The 18,047-nt window shown below is 37.5% G+C and overlaps 1 protein-coding gene across 2 annotated transcripts; it reads left to right on the top strand.

Annotated features, from left to right (window-relative positions):
- The first annotated feature begins 535 nt into the window (after positions 1-535).
- Positions 536-14,371, top strand: sh3glb1a (SH3-domain GRB2-like endophilin B1a). Of its 2 annotated transcripts, XM_041814161.1 has the most exons (10): positions 536-752; positions 1,821-1,962; positions 3,310-3,438; positions 5,759-5,892; positions 7,248-7,340; positions 10,623-10,712; positions 11,636-11,696; positions 11,846-11,946; positions 12,205-12,442; positions 13,320-14,371. In XM_041814161.1, the coding sequence occupies exons 1-9, from the start codon at positions 690-692 to the stop codon at positions 12,400-12,402; spliced, it is 1,011 nt and encodes a 336-aa protein (XP_041670095.1). In that variant the 5' UTR covers positions 536-689; the 3' UTR covers positions 12,403-12,442; positions 13,320-14,371. The 2 variants fall into 2 exon arrangements, with proteins under 2 accessions (XP_041670095.1, XP_041670094.1); XM_041814160.1 differs by lacking the exon at positions 11,636-11,696 and having other exon boundaries at positions 537-752.
- Positions 14,372-18,047: the final 3,676 nt, after the last annotated feature.

Raw genomic sequence — 18,047 nt, 5'->3', positions numbered from 1 at the left:
GGTATTAAAACATAATCTTGTTAAATTGATGAAGTTAGCTGATACTGTTGTTTAGGTAACTGTATCATTGTTTCAAGTAAGCTATATGTTATTGTCAATGCAAATGTGTTATTCTTTTCATCAAGCTCTACTTGTTTTTTCTTGTTTTATTAAAACCTTTAAAATAAAATTTTCCATCAAATGTGATCTTTCATGCTTAAAGAGGTATTTGCAAGACATTTCTGCCTTTGCATGAAGCCTGAAGTTAGCATACATCCGTTCATTTTATTTTAATCAATGTTCACATTGTAATGAGTAAATTTAGGTTGTTTTGTTAAGACTTGCACGTATTTTGGTTGTTATGAGATGCTTGTCTTAAGGTAAAAGCTATCTCTTTGAAACTCTAAGCGTAAGGTAAACACGAGTAGGTTGGTCAACATAAAACTTCAGTTACAGCCGGTTACAACCATGCTTCTGTCCTGTCTAACGTCTCTGAATTTTCCGTCAGCGCGCGCATGCGCAATCTTCCTCACAGGCCGTCCTGGGCAGTGAATGCGCTTGTCCGTTTTCACTCTCTTTGGCAGGATCAACAGCTGGGTGGAACTCCGACAGAAAAAAAGTTGCTTCAATGACAGTTTCTGCAGTGATGGCAGTCTAACTGTGAAAAAATCCCAACTGTAGTTTAAAGTGTTTATCTCCCCAGCTGTAACATGGACTTCAACGTGAAGCGGTTAGCCGCAGACGCCGGTACTTTCCTCAGTCGTGCCGTGCAGGTAAGTTTAACCGTTTAGCCTGGAAGCTGTGTAAATAGATGCTAACCGACGTTAGCCGCTAGCTCGTTCAACAGTTACCGAGCCTGGTATGTTGTAGCGTTAGCTAGCTAAGTAGCATCTCAGAGGAAAATCAGTATCCTGGATTGTTAGCTTTCCAGAAGTAGCTTAAATTTTAACTGTAGCATCTTAGTCTCTGTTGTGGCTTCAAGTTTGTTAACGTAAGCATTAAGTCGTGCCCCTGGAAAAAAAGAAACAGAGCTGTTAGTTAAAGGAAGACACATAACGTTGTTTTTTCTAGCTAAGCTAGTCCGCCCAGTACAAGTCGGTACGGCAACGTTTGGGGTTTTAACTGTGTCAGAGTTGTAATCTTATTTCAGACACCAGTGAAAACAAAACTATACCATTTATGAAATATATATAAATGTACTTTCGACACATTCGTTACGACAGTAAAAATATCTGGTACTTTTCGTCACCAGTTGGATAAAAACGGTGCAGTCTGTTATTGCAATGATTGATGATATTGCAAAATATTGAAGCATCAAACAAGTTGCATCTGCTGTATGAGTGTGTAAGACCGGAATGAGTCCATCTTAAAAAACAAGAAATACCCCACACGTTCCCTAATTTGCAAAACAAATACACAATGATTGCGTAAATTTAAAAAAATGTGCCAGGAGTTTACCTTCATTTTTGTCCAATGAAAATAAAGATATAACCCAATGTTGTTGCCATGATATTAATACAGGCATTGATAACGTTTGATCTTTACAAGAGTAGTACCAGAGATTTAGAGTTTAATTCTCTTTATCCTGGCAACCTTAGTCGATAGAGTAAAGACAAACTCCTACACACTGTCCTCATTGCACAAAAAAACTAAGAAAATTTTGAAATTGCATCTAAATTTAAAAAAAAAATGTACATCTTCTTGGCTGCTTTTGTAGGAGGGGAGCCGATCCATCAAGCAGTCCATCCTCCATGACACACCACCATCATCTTGTTCTCTTTATACTCCGTTCCTATCCAGGTGATATGACAGAAATGATGTTTCTTGTGTTGTTTTTTCAGTTCACAGAGGAGAAACTAGGTCAGGCTGAGAAGACAGAGCTGGACGCTCATTTGGAAAACCTTCTGGTTAGAGCTGAAAACACAAAGCAATGGACGGAGAGGATCATGAAGCAGACAGAAGTCTTATTACAACCAAACCCAAGTAAGAAAACACTCATCTGGCTGAGTCTGTAAGAATAGATGTACTTATTCAAAAGTCATAGTAAGATATTGGTTACAATTCTGTTTAAATGACGTAGTGATTGACTCCATGCATGAAATGTTACTTAACATGATACCAAGTTTATAACATTTTCATAAATTGTAACGAGTTTCTAATTTTTATAGACAGGAGACTGAAAACTTGTATTAAGTTCTCCAAAAATAAACATGCAAATGACACATTTTTCTTTCTTTTCTTTTCTGAATAAAATACAAGTCGTACATTTTTTATATTTTGAGGTGGTGTAGTTATTCAAAAGACAATCTATATGTTCTATTTAAAATAACTGTGACTGATGAACAATTTTGATGAGAAAAGATTAGAGAAACAAATCCTGCTGATGACATAGTGTTGCATTTATATTTCTGTCATAATAATTAAAATTTACTATATTTGCAGCAATTTTCATTGTCATGAAGTATCATAATCACTACAACCCCACTGTTTAAATGATACAAACGCTGTATTTAACTCTACTGAACAAATGATTGCATAAAATATTTATTTTACTGCAACAGGCAAACATTGTCTGAGACTGATCCAATATTATGTTTTCAACAAGCCTTATTTAAAAGTCTGTCAGTTAAATTCTGCACAGTTAATTTCACTCCTAGATAAGTGCAACATGAGCACCAGTGTTTTTAGTTTTGTTAATATCCAAAACTTTTTTCATCTTGATTTTCAACTCACCTTTCACTGTTTATTTGGAAACAAGCTTCTTTTATTTAAGTAAAATCAGCTTTGAAAGCTAGTGAATCTTGTTTTTACAAAAGGTAACTGCTGCAATGGAGAGCAGGCTGATAATTGAGAAAATATTTGAGTTTAGACATCCATATTAGCCAGTCAGAGGGGTGAAATAAGCCTCTTTAATATCTGAGTTGTTGTTTGAGACTCATCAGTCTGTGGGGTGTATGTGTGAAGTCTGTAGGCTCAGCTGTGTGTCCTTCTCGCCTCACACCATGATGTTATTCTGCTGCAGCACTACAAACACACACTCAGACCAGCTGCTGCTCACACTCGTATGCTACAGTCTGTGTAATGGTAAAGTGGATTTGTTCTACCTCATGTCTGACATACCTCAGGAATGCTGCCTGTGATTGTCTGTCATGTGACGAGATAACATGAAACTAATTATATTAAAGTCAGAGGAGAACTTCATTTCTCTTGTTGTCCTATGAAAGCTTCTTTATTTCTTAATGTCTGTCCTGAAGTCTCTGTCTGCTTTTGGCTCCATCTCTAAGGTCCTATGACTCAGTAATTGAGTTTTCTCGTTGCATTAATCTTCAGATGTCCGGCTAGAAGAGTTTGTGTACGAGAAACTGGAGAAAAAAGCCCCAACACGGATGAACAACCACGAGCTGCTGGGACAGTCCATGATCGAATCAGGGAATGAATTTGGTCCAGGAACTGCGTATGGTGAGTAGCGGACTGGGCTGACATACTGCCACCTGAATGAACAGTTAACTTGTGCTGGAGTCTGGACACCAAATAACTTTGGCTGTGGCTCACAGCTACCTTTTATAATTCTTATCAAGAAACACCACCTTCCCATGTCATAGTCCTTTGAGTTTCTCAGTTAAAAAAAACATCTTTAAATTCTCTATATTTGACTGAAGTGTTTAAAAAACGCTCTTGTGAACTGATTCAGTCATCTGTTTTTATGAAAGAGAGGTGGAAACGGCACAGTGAGACTTTGGTATCAAACACAGGAATGATCTAGAAAAAGTCTGACACAAACTCAAAACCAAAGAAAGTCATAGAATTTCTAGGCATGAATCAAAGGTGCACTAAAGTGACCAGAGTGAGATAATTTTCAGCCTCTTCTGCCCTAACCGTTGACCGGCTCATCCTCTCATATAACTGATTTTGTGCAGATTTTTGGCGCATGTGCACAAGCTGTTACATACAAGTGAACCATATGCTTCAACCACACACTCACAGGCTAACATGTTGGTGTTGCGGCTGTGAAGTGTCCATCAGCAGAGAAGAGAAAGCTTTGAAACATTTGAAGATAAACACAGACTGTTTCCCTGCACATGCTCCTCTCACCTGAAATTACCTCTTTGCTTCTCTGTCTGTGGCACTGCCATATTTGCACACTCCCACTGTCTCTGCCTCTCACAGGCTGGGGTGGTACGACTCAAAAATGTTTAACTTTGATTTATTCTCCATAAACAATAAAACCTCAGTGTGTTAGCTCATGATTTAAAGACTTACAGACTTACAGAATTTTAAAAGACTGAGGTGCAGTCATATATATCTCTTTGCAGGAGCTGTTGTAGATCAGTGTTGATGATAAGCAGAAACAAAACATGATAAAAACTCATTGCAACTGGAGATATCATTTACAAACCCTGTAAGCAGGAGAGCTGGAAATTAAATGCTTTTAAGCAATAGCTGAAAAAAGAAGTGAGTGTAGTTATTTGTTTTTATTCATAATTAGTTTAGGATTGGGGGAGATACAGCCTAAACAGGTAAGGCACTTAAAGTCTATTTTTCGATGATGTAAGTTATTCATGATTTACATGAAACAAAAATGGATAAAATTGTGTTGCTGGTGGCCATTTTAATTTTTTGAGACTCTGAAAATGAAAGTTACATAACTCTTAAAAGATAAGTATTTTCTTTAATTTTTACTAAACTAATATAAAAACTAAATTTGGCATTGGCAGAGAAGATTTGGCAAATTTTCATGGGCGCAGCCCACATACTCTGCTCTGCTGGTCATCCCACAAATGCATGTTCTTTACAAGTATGGCACCATTTAAATGGAAATAAACAGGCCATCCAGTGGTATAGGATTTATTACCAAGACTTATTGTTGCAACAGAGAAATCATCTACCAAACACACATTTCCTTCCTTTTTTTGCCAGGTTTACACCTCATATCTGTGCTGCTCGGTGCAAACAGCAAGCCCACGTCTGTGCTGAATGATCTTCTGATTTTATGTTACCTTTTATAATTTCAGTAGATTGAAAACATATTTTTCGGTCCGCGTGGATCATGTGACAGCCTTGTAGTTGTTATTGTGCAGTTTGACCACTAGGAGTACAACTGAATGATGACGTGATTCTGTAGCATTATGTGATCAGTGGCTCATGACAGTGGTAATATCAGAATACAACAGTTGTTTGATAATCTATGAATTTGAATGCTATTTCATGATGATAAATTACAATATCTAATAAAAGGTTGAACAAAATTCCCTTTAAAGAAACAAAGTGCAGAATTGATTATTCATCCATTGCAATTTGATGTCAGTTTCAGCTGTTACCACCATTGTCCTTTTTTTTCTTTATTCCCAATTTTCAACTTTTCTTTGGTCCTGATAAAATAATGCAGTGAATCAGATAGAAAAAGAAATCTATTAAGAATACTGTAATGAGATATTTAGCACCAGCGATATTATAACTATATTAAATCAGTTTGGAAGTTGTTAAAGAATAAATTGTTACTTTTAATCCTGCCACCCTTCATCATCAAGGGCATTAAAAACATTTATGTCCCCATTAAAAAAAACATTAATGTCACCAGTGGTTTCTCTTATTCTAAACAGTCAACTTGCTCTAAAATCATTTCATCTTCAGTTTAGTTTCAGTGCAAACCAGAATTCTAGGTGTGGTTATCAAACTGTCAAAAACATGAAACATTTCCTCTTGTCTTGAAGGCCTATTCTAAACCCTCCTGTATTGTTTTAAATCTGTTATTTAACTGTGTTTGTACATCTGTTCAAAGGAAACGCTCTGATAAAATGTGGGGAGACGCAGAAGCAGATCGGAGGGGCAGAGCGAGAGTTAATCCAATGCTCTGCTATCAACTTCCTGACACCTTTCAGGAACTTTCTGGAAGGAGACTTTAAAACCATCCAGGTGAGTCAGACCGCTCTGATTCACTGTTCACTTTCTAATTAACTTTTAAGTTTACCTGGAAATGATTCTAAATTCCACGGTCTTTTACCACATGAGTATTACACTTTATATTGAACTCTGCCCCCCACCCACCAAGGAGACTTGGTGGGTGGGGGGCAGTGGTGGCCAATCATGCATAGAGCATTAGGAAAATGATTTTGTTCTGACTTTTTTCACACCCCCAAACCACACAAAACCACACCAACACCTCAGCCCAGTAGTGTAGGAAGGTGCAAGCATGTTTTTTTTTTTTATAACTGCTGCAGTCATGAGTTAGTCTGTTCCAATCTCTATCGCTGCTCTGCCCATCTGTGTTTTATTCACAGGTCAGCAAATACAATTTGTTAAAGGTGCACGAGGCCTAGTAGCATTTAACAGAACAAACTTAGTCAAATGACATACAATATTTATATGGAGGCATATCTAGATATGTTTTTAATCACCTGAATACATAAAATTGTTTTTTGTTTGTTTGTTTGTTTGTTTGTTTTTTTAAATCATCTTAGAATAAGCCTTTTATTCATAAATAGGGAGGGCCCCCTCCAACGATGATGCCATCTTGGATGTTTGCATTTTGCATGTTTCAGCAGTACCACAGAAGGGACCAAATATCAGATACAACTATTTTTGATTCCACTGGTTGCCAAACTTACCACCAAAGAAGTGAGAATCATGATTTAGAACTGACTGTTAGATGTCACTATTCCCAATTTTACACACTCCACTCCACACAGTCCCTTCATCCTTTCACGCAGGAGAGAGATGTCACGGTCTCCTGGTTCCTAACAGTTTTTCTTCATGTCCTGACCTGTGGACTCATTTTCAGTTTAGCTCAGGAGACAAACCTCTATTGTGTTCTGTCGCTGTAGTTTGGAAAGTACTCAGTATGGGCTGGAACAACTGTGTCCTTTTAATAATTGTTTCAAAATAAGACAAAAATATTTATCTGAAGTAGTGGGCTAGTTATATTTCCACAAATCATATAAATATAGGAAGGTGCACACTGGTCTGTGCTCTCTGTCAGCTGTTATTTCAGTACAACATAATGAGGTTATAATTATTCCTTTTGCTGCAAAATGCTGTTATATTTCTGCTTATTTTTAAGCTAGGGTGCACTAATTACACTGTCATTGATTAGGGTGATCTTGCCTACAGATACCATGCAAACTTCTTTTGTTTGTTTGTTTGTTTTTTGAAGACAACTGATCAATTGATCAGTAAGTGGCTGCAATTTCAGTCAAGCAAGATGTTATTTGGTTGACTGCAGCTCTAGTTAACTCTCTGTCGACTGCTTGTGATATTTTGTGTGTGTGCAGAAAGAACGGAAGCTGCTGCAGGTCAAACGTTTGGATCTGGATGCTGCAAAAACTCGGCTAAAGAAAGCAAGGATGTCGGACGCTAGGGTTGCAGTAAGTCAATGAACACACACAACGTTTATAATAGAGCTACACATCGGAGAAAGTGTTAAATTACAGTATATTTCCATCAGAAATATACTCTACTATGAAAATATAGAAAACTGAAATAAACTGTATATTTTTTTGCACATATTAGACTTGCATTAGAAAGAATTTCTGCTGAAAATGATCAAGTTTCTTTGTCAGTCTGCAGTTTTTCATGTTTTACTCAATACTTGTGTTTGCAACATAACCTCCAAATCCAAAATGAATCCAAAAAGCTTTTTTATTTAGTATGATGGCATCAATTTATCTAAACATAGCTGATAATTAACCTTGTCAGTGTGCATCAAACGATTTGAAAGTATGGCCATTATTCCTGGGCTGCCATCCAGCTGGGAAGTAAGCAAACTGAGTAAAAAATAATTTCTTTACAAAAATAACTTTCTAATATAACAAAAAAAATCTGTCTTTTGTGATGATTCTTTTTATTGCAAATCCTCATTCTGGGAATATAATGACATTTCGATTTATTACACAGTCCTAGTCTGTATATTTCATGGGTATTTTAATGCTTATAATGAGCCGTGTTTTTCTCTAAATTGTTGCCAACTTCCCATGAGTCTGCAAGGGCGTTTCCTTCTGTCCGTCTGTCACACCATCTTGACTGACACACAGCATTACGCAACATGAAGCTGCGCACTTTATCTCCAGTGACTCACACACGCTCACATGATGAGCAGCTATGGGAAGTTTACACTTCCCTTTTCTGGAAACTTCTTTTATTCTGTGGCGTCTTCTTTTTTAATTTTGACATCTGTATTCAGTTTCTCTTTTTCTTCTTTGTAACACAGCTCCTCTTATTAAACAGTTTTTTCTAAGAAATAATTAGTTTCACATATAACATACATCATGCATTAGATGAGGTTATTTTATTTCTCAAGCATTTGACCAGTCTGACTTTACAACAACTAAATCTCAGCCTGAGAACACATGTTATCACTCCCTTTGGCATTTTTAGAGCTGAGTTATCTCAGAGAAGATCTGAACAATTTAACTGCTCCAAAGAGCAGGCTTTAAAACTGTTATTGAAGTCTAAATGTGTTTAATCTAAACAGATATGAGGATTGTTTGCTAAATAAAGAAAAGGCTTACTAGTGTTTACTGCTGCTGAACAAGCAACAAAAGCTTTTGATTCATCCTTGTTGAAATCATGGTACTCTTTCACACAAAGATCATACAGAGTCTGAAGATGAGAAACAACATTCCTTATTGCTGAAGCGATCAAAGTAATGATTATTTTTACAAGTACCATAAAGTTCCAGATATAAGTCTCGTGTGTACACAAGTCTGTTCAGGGGAGTCTCCAGGGGGCGAAAAATACTTTAAGTGTGATGATTTATACTATGTCAAGTGTAGTCCACAACAGTCAGTTTCTTTACAGCCCTCCCAGTACCATCTGATTTCACTATGTTGAGTTTGCAATCCTGCTGGAGAGAGGAGCTCTCAGCCTATCAAAATAACTAGACCCCTCTCTCTTCAGGCATGATAACTTTTGTCTCACTGTAAAGGTAAAAAGGAATGATTAAAACAGAGTTGAGTTTGTACAGAGGTCTCTGGTAGATTCAGAAAGTTCTGACCAGATTTAAAATTCTAACAGAATGTTTAATAATAATACTCTAATTCTTGCAAAATTCCAGCTTCTCTAGTTTTGAAAGTAGCATCACTGGTAGAGAGGAACCAACCACAAAATTGCCTTCCATAATAAGCCAAAAGGGAGTCCCTAGAGTCAAAGTACCTGAGGTCTCGTGCTACTAGAGCATCGGAGCTCTGGCATTAGCAGCCCAATAGTATTGCTTAAACTCTTTTAGACCAAGTCTGCATTGCAAAGGAATCCATTAAAGCAGCGCTTCCCAAAGTGTGGGCCAGGGCCCACTGTAGGCTGCCCCAAGAGGTAGTTTACTGTAGCTGAAAATTAAGACATTGAAATAGAAAAAAAAATCTTTATCACTTTTTTATGATAATAAAACCCTTGAAAAACACAACCATTTGTAACTCATGTCACCTTTTTACTATTCATGTTGCCTGATGTATACAACTGATGTGACTGGTGTTGGATTAAGTGGTGACATGTTAACCCTTCTACAGTGCCACTCGCTAGTACCAAAACTGTAGACAACGTGCAGGATTTTTCTTGTAATAATTGGTTATTAAACCAATACATTACCCAGTATTGGGTGCAGAGGACTTTTTGTTGGTGGTATCAAGAAAAAATCAGTAATGTTTTTGATCTACTGATATTGTTACAACCTTTTTTAACTCTTATTCTTCCCACCAGAGGCTGTTTATTTAATTATATTATTTTTATTTCATTGAGCGCCTTGCTGCTGTTCTCTCCATGCAAAGTGTTAGTATGTGCTCTCTGTGGTGGAGCTGTAGCAGCTGTAGCTCTAACGTTGTGTGTCACTGTCTCTAAAACACAAAGCAGCAGATGTGAGCGCAGGAAGTGACAGAGGTGAGTGGAATGTTACAGCGGCCATGTTTGACTTCAACACACACACAGACACACTCCAAACCCCCTGGTAACAGCAGCTGTCTCATGGAAAACTTTGAATCCTTAAAGACGTCCTTAAGAGCCAAACTGCGAGGATAATCTGCTCCTCTCTCTGCCTGTTTGTGAAGAATGGGGACAGTTTTGTCTGTGTTAATCTGTGTTCCACAGTGTGTTTATTAAACTTTATAATAAGCCTGAAGCAGCCATTGTTCCTGCAGCTCTCTGACTGAATGGTTTGGCTCCATGTGAGGAAAAGGAAACATTTCTGGTACAGGACACAGATATTGTCACATATTCAGATTTTCAGTCTTCTCCCTTCTCGACACACACTGATGTCTGACATGTCACAATCACATTTATGAAGGCATCAGTTGTGTTGTGGTTCACATCATTTGTTCATTTTTGTTTTTGAGTGCATTATATGGATAGAGTTGTGCTGTGTTAAAATGTGATTATTTTAAAACATCGAAATGTTCTCAAATGTTCTCCTAGCAAGTATGTTTGTCAAATTTAAAGTAAGATATTGTCATTATATTTATTTTTCCCACATTCATCTTGCAAGTCTACATAGGCATGTTGTTTTCAAGTTAAAACACAAAGTTTTAAATTCTGATATCAAGAAAACCTTATAGTAGTGCCTTCATTATTAAAACCTAAACATTTGTCATAAACCCACCTTATCCAGACTCTTGTTTGATGGTTTTTATTTTATAATACTGTATTTTTGTCCTCATCCTCAGGCAGAGCAGGAGTTAAGGATGACCCAGAGTGAGTTTGACCGCCAGGCAGAGATCACCAGACTGCTGCTGGAGGGAGTCAGCAGCACACATGTATGTACCAAAACTCACATGTACATCATCCACAACTCATGCATGTCACCCCTCAGGAAAAGTACCAGCTCAAGTATTTTTAATTTTCTCAGCCATCATCAATCATCATGGAATTCTTAATCAATGTTTTTTCAAGGGTGCATGAAGAGAATAAAGTACTATAGAATTAAGTAAAGAATAGGAACTACATTTGATCCTCCACCTCCCACAGTGTAACTCTACAGCAACCTCCCTGTGCTAAACACTCTGAACTGTGGGATAGGGATCCAAGCTTTTGTTTACATACATACATGCTTTTTGTTTGATTGTGTTTATTATGCATATTCTGACTCATTTTCCATGCTATTGTCAAATGTTTCATGCTGCAAGTCAAAATACTAACAATTAGCTACTGAATTTTGTCATAGATTTAAAACTCCCCCACACTCTGTATAAAAACACAATTTCCAAGCAGTTAGTGTTAAGAGACATTAACGTTAACAGGAAGGCATTTGTAGAGCTTTTTGCCACTGAAAAGATGACAATTTAAAATCGCTACTCCTATTTATATACCCTTAAGCTGAGCACCCACTCTTCAAATACTTGTAACAGTTTTCCAATTAAGAGAAATTCTTAAGTTTTTGTAAGTGTAATGGTCCGTTCCTTGTCAGTTGAACAACAGACATGACATGTCTGTCATTGGCATAGAATAATTAATGTATAGCACCATTTTTTGTCCCTCCCACTTCCACAATGGGGCGGCTGCACTAGACACTTCTAAGTCCAGTAGCGAGGTAGAAACATACCGCTCAGCTTCACCCACCCCCAAGGCTTCTTTTGTTTTGAATCAAGGGCTCCATTCAGTAAAAACTGTGCACCATAAGGTGTACTTGCTAAACAATAAACCATTGTTTTTGTGTCATGGATGAATTTTATGTAATCAGGGAGAAAAGCTGTTTAAAGTGGCCGTCCCAGTTCCCAAAGCGAGCAATCCCAGAATGCATTGTGAGTTGCTCTTCAACACAGTGCATACAGCTATTGATTTACATATGAAGAAGGTTTCATATGCTCAAAAATCTGTCACATTATAAATTATAAGAAAGCAGTAAATACTGCTGGATCGTTCTCTCATGTCCTCTCATGTGTGTTTTCAGGCTCACCATCTTCGCTGTCTGAACGACTTTGTGGAAGCCCAGACGACGTACTATGCCCAGTGTTACCAGTACATGGTGGACCTCCAGAAACAGCTGGGCAGGTGATTACTGATACACCAACACAATGTTATGTTTCATAGAAAAATAGAGGTCTAGGCATTTCCATATAAGTAGGCTGGGTTTATTGCTCATTTCTATAATGTGTTTGAAATCAGCAGTTCACATAGCATCGGAAATTTTTCACATCTTCAGTAGAAGAAGGAAAGTGAGTTATTTTTTTAGAGATCACAGAGGACACCTTCATATGATGCACGGAAAGAAAAGTCACTTTACTTAGTTTTTCCTCTCTCCTCCTTCAGTTTCCCCTCCTCGTTCTCCAACAACAATCAGTCATCTGTGTCAGGTGGAGCCAGCATCTCCGTTCCCACCATCCCAGTGTCAGCCTCTCTGCCCAGCGTCTCTGCAGGCCGCAGCAGCTCTACAGGAGCGTCCGGAGGATTCAACGAGCTGAGGAGCTCCAACGGCAGCCGCAAAGCTCGGGTTCTTTACGACTATGATGCAGCAAGCAGCAGTGAGCTTTCTCTGCTGGCTGATGAGGTCAGAAAGTTAACTTGGAACACCCTTTGTTCTTTTTTTCCCCTTTTTTTCCACATTTCATTCTGCTTCTGTCAAAAGTAACAAAAAAAAAAAACATCTTCTGAAAAGGTTTGAAGCTTGTCAATGGACAAACTGAACATCAACGTGTGCTCTCTCTGAGTCCAGTGTTAGCAATGTAGTGACCTTCAGCAAAACACTTTCTTTAACATCTGATCTGAGAAAAACAGTCATTAATGTACTAATTACCAATGAACCAGGTTTATTTCTTTGGTGAAAATACATTCAGAAATGTGTTCCCGCTTTCTCCTGCATTAAGTGAGTCTGCACTGCAGCATAGGTTTTCTGGAATTTGCAGGATTTTAATTTTTAATTTGTTAGAATATGTTAAATTTTTTAGAGGAAAAAATGTAAAAATTAAAATCTTTCTGCTTCCTGGCATAAGATCACAATAACAAAAAAGCTTCTGGTGAAGACTGTGGAAGTTTCATTTAAATCAGAAATAATTTGATCCAATCATAATAGAGTGATATTAAAGCTGTGTTTGCCTCCAAAGATAACAAAACTGATGGTAAAAAGAAACACACTATCAACACACAGTTGCAAGGTCAAGCACTATTTTGATCTAGAAAATGGAAATAAAGATGTCCAATACAATAATAATACTGCCAGAGAAGTAAGTAATGTTCAGCCACAAAAACAGCATTGTTTGCAATTATCATCTATCTGTAAATACAGGAAATTCATTTTTAACCATATTTTAAAGGTGAACTTTGCCAACCTTCATCATCCATATGCTCTTCACACTGGCAGCATTATCAAGATTTTGGATAAATGTGGCTTGATGATTAACGTGTGCCTATGTGTCTCTTGTTCTTAGGTGATCACAGTGAGCAGTGTCGCTGGTATGGACTCAGACTGGCTGATGGGAGAGAGAGGAAGCCAGAAAGGAAAAGTTCCCATCACTTACCTGGAGCTGCTCAACTGAAGATCTCTCTCACCTCCTCACCAATGTCCTCCCCCCTCCCTCTGCCCCCCCTGCCGTGATCTCATATTTATATTATGTTGCAGGGACAGACCTCAGTTTCTGCTAAATGCAGTCATTTCAGTATACATTTACATCCATTAAGTTTAGCAAACTCAAGTTGGATGGAGGGGACATGAACCCCCCATCCCTGACTCCATCCCCCTTGTGAATCTACATTACATTTCTAAAACCCGCTTCACGCCTTCATGCATCTGTGTTTGATGCCATATAATCTGCCATATGTGCCAGAACATCTCCCAAACTGTAACTTTTATAAAATATGTTTGTTTACAACATTTCTGTCAGACGCTGAGCTGAATGCTTCACTGTGACTTTAATGATAAACATGTTTTTTATGCAGGCATGCTCTTCAGTATGAAGTGATACTGATGCTGATTATTTTATTTGATGATATTGTGGTGTAGCAGCTGTTTATTTTATCTCTAATATGAATCTTTTAAACAGTTTCTTATGTATTAGTGCCTCAGATGTACTGGACTGTGTTCCAGTATGTTTATTAAATGATGATTCAATTCAGACAAGTGCCTCCTAAATCTACAGCAGCAGTATTGAGACAGTCTATTCAGTCTCCTCTTTAGTATTGACCCCTGATACTTCTTTCCAAGTTATTGGAAACAATCAGAAACCAGCAGGAAGTTATGAACCAACACTCTTTTATGTTTGCTTAACATCTGTATTCAGGAAAGAATGAAAACCTTAAAGTAAAAATATTTACTTTTTAAGTCATCTCAATAATTTCCCCCTTAAACTTGCATTTCAGCTCATTTAAAACAATTTTGTTACATTCTGGGAGATAAAATTTTATTATTTCATGGCTGCTTTTTGTTTCGTTTGTAACTGAAAACAAAAAAATGTAAAATAAATATACATTATGATGCATTAAATAAGAAAATGCATTGTCTTGAGTTTTATTTCTTCATGTTTTCAGGCGAGGTTTCACTTCTTTCTCCAAAATAGATGTTTATGACTCCTGGTAAAACCACTAGATGGCAGAAAACACAACATAATCGATGTTACATACATAGATGTGTCAGCATCTCTGAATTTATAGAACAGTGTGATATAGACAAATGTAATATTTAAATGCATAAAGATGGCAATTTCAGAATAATGAACATTTTTTTCCTTTATTCAATAACATTATGACTTCTACAAACCACAAACAATTTTCTGTTGATCTTAGATATCAATCTATTGTGAATTTGTGCCCAAAAGGTTACTTTTGTAAATTATTAAGTTGTGTCAGACCGGTTTCAGGATGACAGAAAAGGCAATTTTGACCTTTAAATTTGTAAAGTAGAAGAATGGCAATCAGTGCTATGCCACTTTATTAAAATGTTAACTAACTGAAAAAGTCTAATTCTGGGGTACAGATGACCTAGTACTCTGGGGGACCCATATCAGACCCCACAAAGACTATTTCCATCAGAAAACATTTGGTTTTTAGGGTATTGTAGGTCTTTATATCCCTATAGATGTTAAATCAACCCCAAAAATCATTCCACCCATTTTGTACAGTAATCCACCTGTCAGCCTAACCTTGCAAAGCAGATGAATACGCCAATTTCCATGTTTCTCGCTGGCAAATCCATCTTGCAAAGCTCCCATCTGAACAGTTTGGGCCCGGTTAGAAAGTGACAGGACCAATCAGTGACGAGGGGCAGTACTTTAGGGCGCGGAGGAGATGTGACATAAGCAAGCAGCAACAAGAGGCTGGAAGAGATTAGCGTGGATGCTGCTATAGCGCCATTTTTATCAGAACTTGATAAGATTTCTTTGTTATAAGAAGAACAACGAACAGCATCGAGCTGTTTTCTTTTCAAAAACAACGAAAGTCGTGTACTGACATGTCTGCAGTTGCCATGCTTCGCCTCAGGCAGTTCTCTATGGAGTTTACTCCTTGTTAGCGGCTACATCACGTGTTTTGTTGCTCTGATAGGCCCGTAAAGATGTGACAGACAGAACGTTCATCCAGTCACCCTCAGAGGTTTTTTTTTTCAAAGGCTCTGCCCTTACCCAAATGCTTACTATGAGAGGTTTACCAGATAGATGAGTGAAACAAATCCATCTGGTGTGTCAGGTTACCTGCCAGCCATCATTAGTAAAAAAGGATGCACAATGAGCACATACCATTCAAATTCTAATTAAATCTGCAGTTTTTTGTGTAAACATACCATTTCAGGCTCTTGGAGAGTACAATTTTCCTTAGATTTAGAAGACAAGACTTGTTTTCTTTACATATTTCTCTTCAATCAGGACCCAGTGTAGTAGTGCTAAAGCTAAAATATCTCAATCTGATCTCATTTTTAATGCCTAAAAATTTGAAGGAAATACAAATACAATTTGTTAATTTAAAACCTATGTTCACCTTTTCCCTTTTTTTATTATCTGTTTTAACTTTCTATTCTCATAGAAGCCCTTCCAAGGAGAGGTGTTGACAATGATACTCACATGGGATGGCTGTTCTCAGTTGTATTTTATGTCCGTTCCTAACAAATCAACTATAAAAAAAGAAGTGTACCTAATCCAGTGGTAAAAGGTGGAGCTAAACACACCTAGCTTACACTCTACCTAGCAAGAAAAGGTAAATCAGTGGAAAGTAACTACTTACATTTACTCAAATTACCATAATTTAGTAGTTTTTGGGGTACTTGAACTTCTTTTTGTACATTTTTAAATCAGTTCTACTTAAGTAAATTTTAACCAGAGAAACTATACTTTTACAATAGTTTTGTACTTTATCCACTTCTGTTGACTAAACACAGGGAGAATGATTCTACATCTCATCTCAAAACAGCTAGTGCACTCAGCAAAAACTGGAGTGTTGATTTTAATTCACAAAGTTTGATTATAACTCCATCCTGGGTGAAATGATCTTCAGTGTTAAAGTTATGTGACAGTGTTGATCCACCAGTGTTCAACTCTGTAAAGAGTCAATAGATCAAAGCTTTGGACATAGTGTTTAGATGTATTTCAGTCAGGAACACTCATCATACATTTAACCATTTTATTGCAAAATGGATGTGCAGCATTACTTGGCGGAGCAGGCTCTGCTCTAATGATGCACTCTTGGTTGGTCAAGCAGCATGCTTTGACTTTCCAGGGAGCACATGGCTAGAAACCCCAATGGTACACTTATGACAATGCATATTGAATACAATACAGTTATTAAACTATTAATCCATAGCAGCATGAATCTGAATATGAGGGTGCAACACTCTTTATGCTATAAAGGAGGAAGCTGGGGTGGAGGAGGTTAAGTTTTTCCAGCAGCAGCAGCAGTGTGGTGCATCAGCATTAACCAGAGTAACAGTACTTTTACTGGAATACTTTTCCAATCTCTCATTACTGTTGGCTGTAGAATTGGATTTACCACACCAAACTGGATTGAACCAAACTGGCCTGCTTGGTGGAAACACACCCTTTTTAAATGTATCTATGTTTGGCCCTGATGCTCTGAATATGTACAGTCTCTAAATACATGGAAGCATATTCCTGTTAAGAGTATGCTCACAGTGGTTCCCCTCTACTCTGCTGTTATTTTAGTGTTCTCTGACCCCGTCCTCAGACTCCCTGTGCTGAGGAGTCAGCAGCTGTAGGCCTGAAACTCCAGGAAATATTCCATAGAGTAATCAAGACTATACTTAAGAGGTTCTCTACTATATAACTGACTACAGATGTCCTCTCTGATCACAGCTTTGTTAAACAACCTCTTTTTTTGGTCTTTCTGTCCCTTTTAGCAGACCTGACACAGTCACACATTAACATCTCATATTAAGCTCTTCCTGTCCAAACGATGAGTCCGGCACAGCGTGTCACATCCTCTCTGTCATGAGTGCACGAAGGGTTAAGAGGAAGTGAAGTGTTGCAAACAGCCTTCTGAGAAACTTCCTGTCAGCTTACAGCAGACCATATTTTATATTTTTCAGCACACGCCCAAACTTCAGCTACAATCACCCTTTAAAGAAACTAGAGCCTCACCTTACACCTCAGTGACTGTGTTTACATTTAGAGAGAGATCTTTTAGAATATGGCATTTGAAAGCAGAAAGTGAATATAAAAATGTAAATATTATGATACCTGTTTAATACTATAGAAAGCAAATACATTATCACTCATTGTATAATTTCTAGGGTTCCCGCAAATTCCTGCACACTGTAAACTTTACTAAAACATTGGCAGTGTTTCAATGCAGAAACATTTTTGTGCAATTTAGACAACATGTAAGAGTTTGCTTGCATTTTTGATGGGTTCATTCCTCTTCTACACACCTAGATCTAGTTTCAGAAAGATTCAGTACATTTTGATAATGGCAGTTTTCACAAAGTATTGAAAATTTTGACAGTCTTGGGCTAGCAACAAACTCTAAATTACGTCTATAATTAGCGGCGTGTCTGTCTGTGTTGATTTGCACACCACACTGTTGCTCCATTGTTCTTGATACCGCTCAGAAGACTTCTTGGGTTTTCTGGTTGGAAACTGGTGCCCTAGAAAAGAATCCCAATATTTACACTACTGCTCAAAATTTTGGGATCACTTTGAATTTTTCTTGTTTTCCAT

The sequence above is a fragment of the Cheilinus undulatus genome, linkage group 19, assembly GCF_018320785.1.
Source record: "Cheilinus undulatus linkage group 19, ASM1832078v1, whole genome shotgun sequence".
NCBI classification, from domain to species: domain Eukaryota; kingdom Metazoa; phylum Chordata; class Actinopteri; order Labriformes; family Labridae; genus Cheilinus; species Cheilinus undulatus.
The sequence above is the reverse complement of the archived record's forward strand: the minus strand, read 5'-3'. Positions and strand labels throughout refer to the sequence as shown.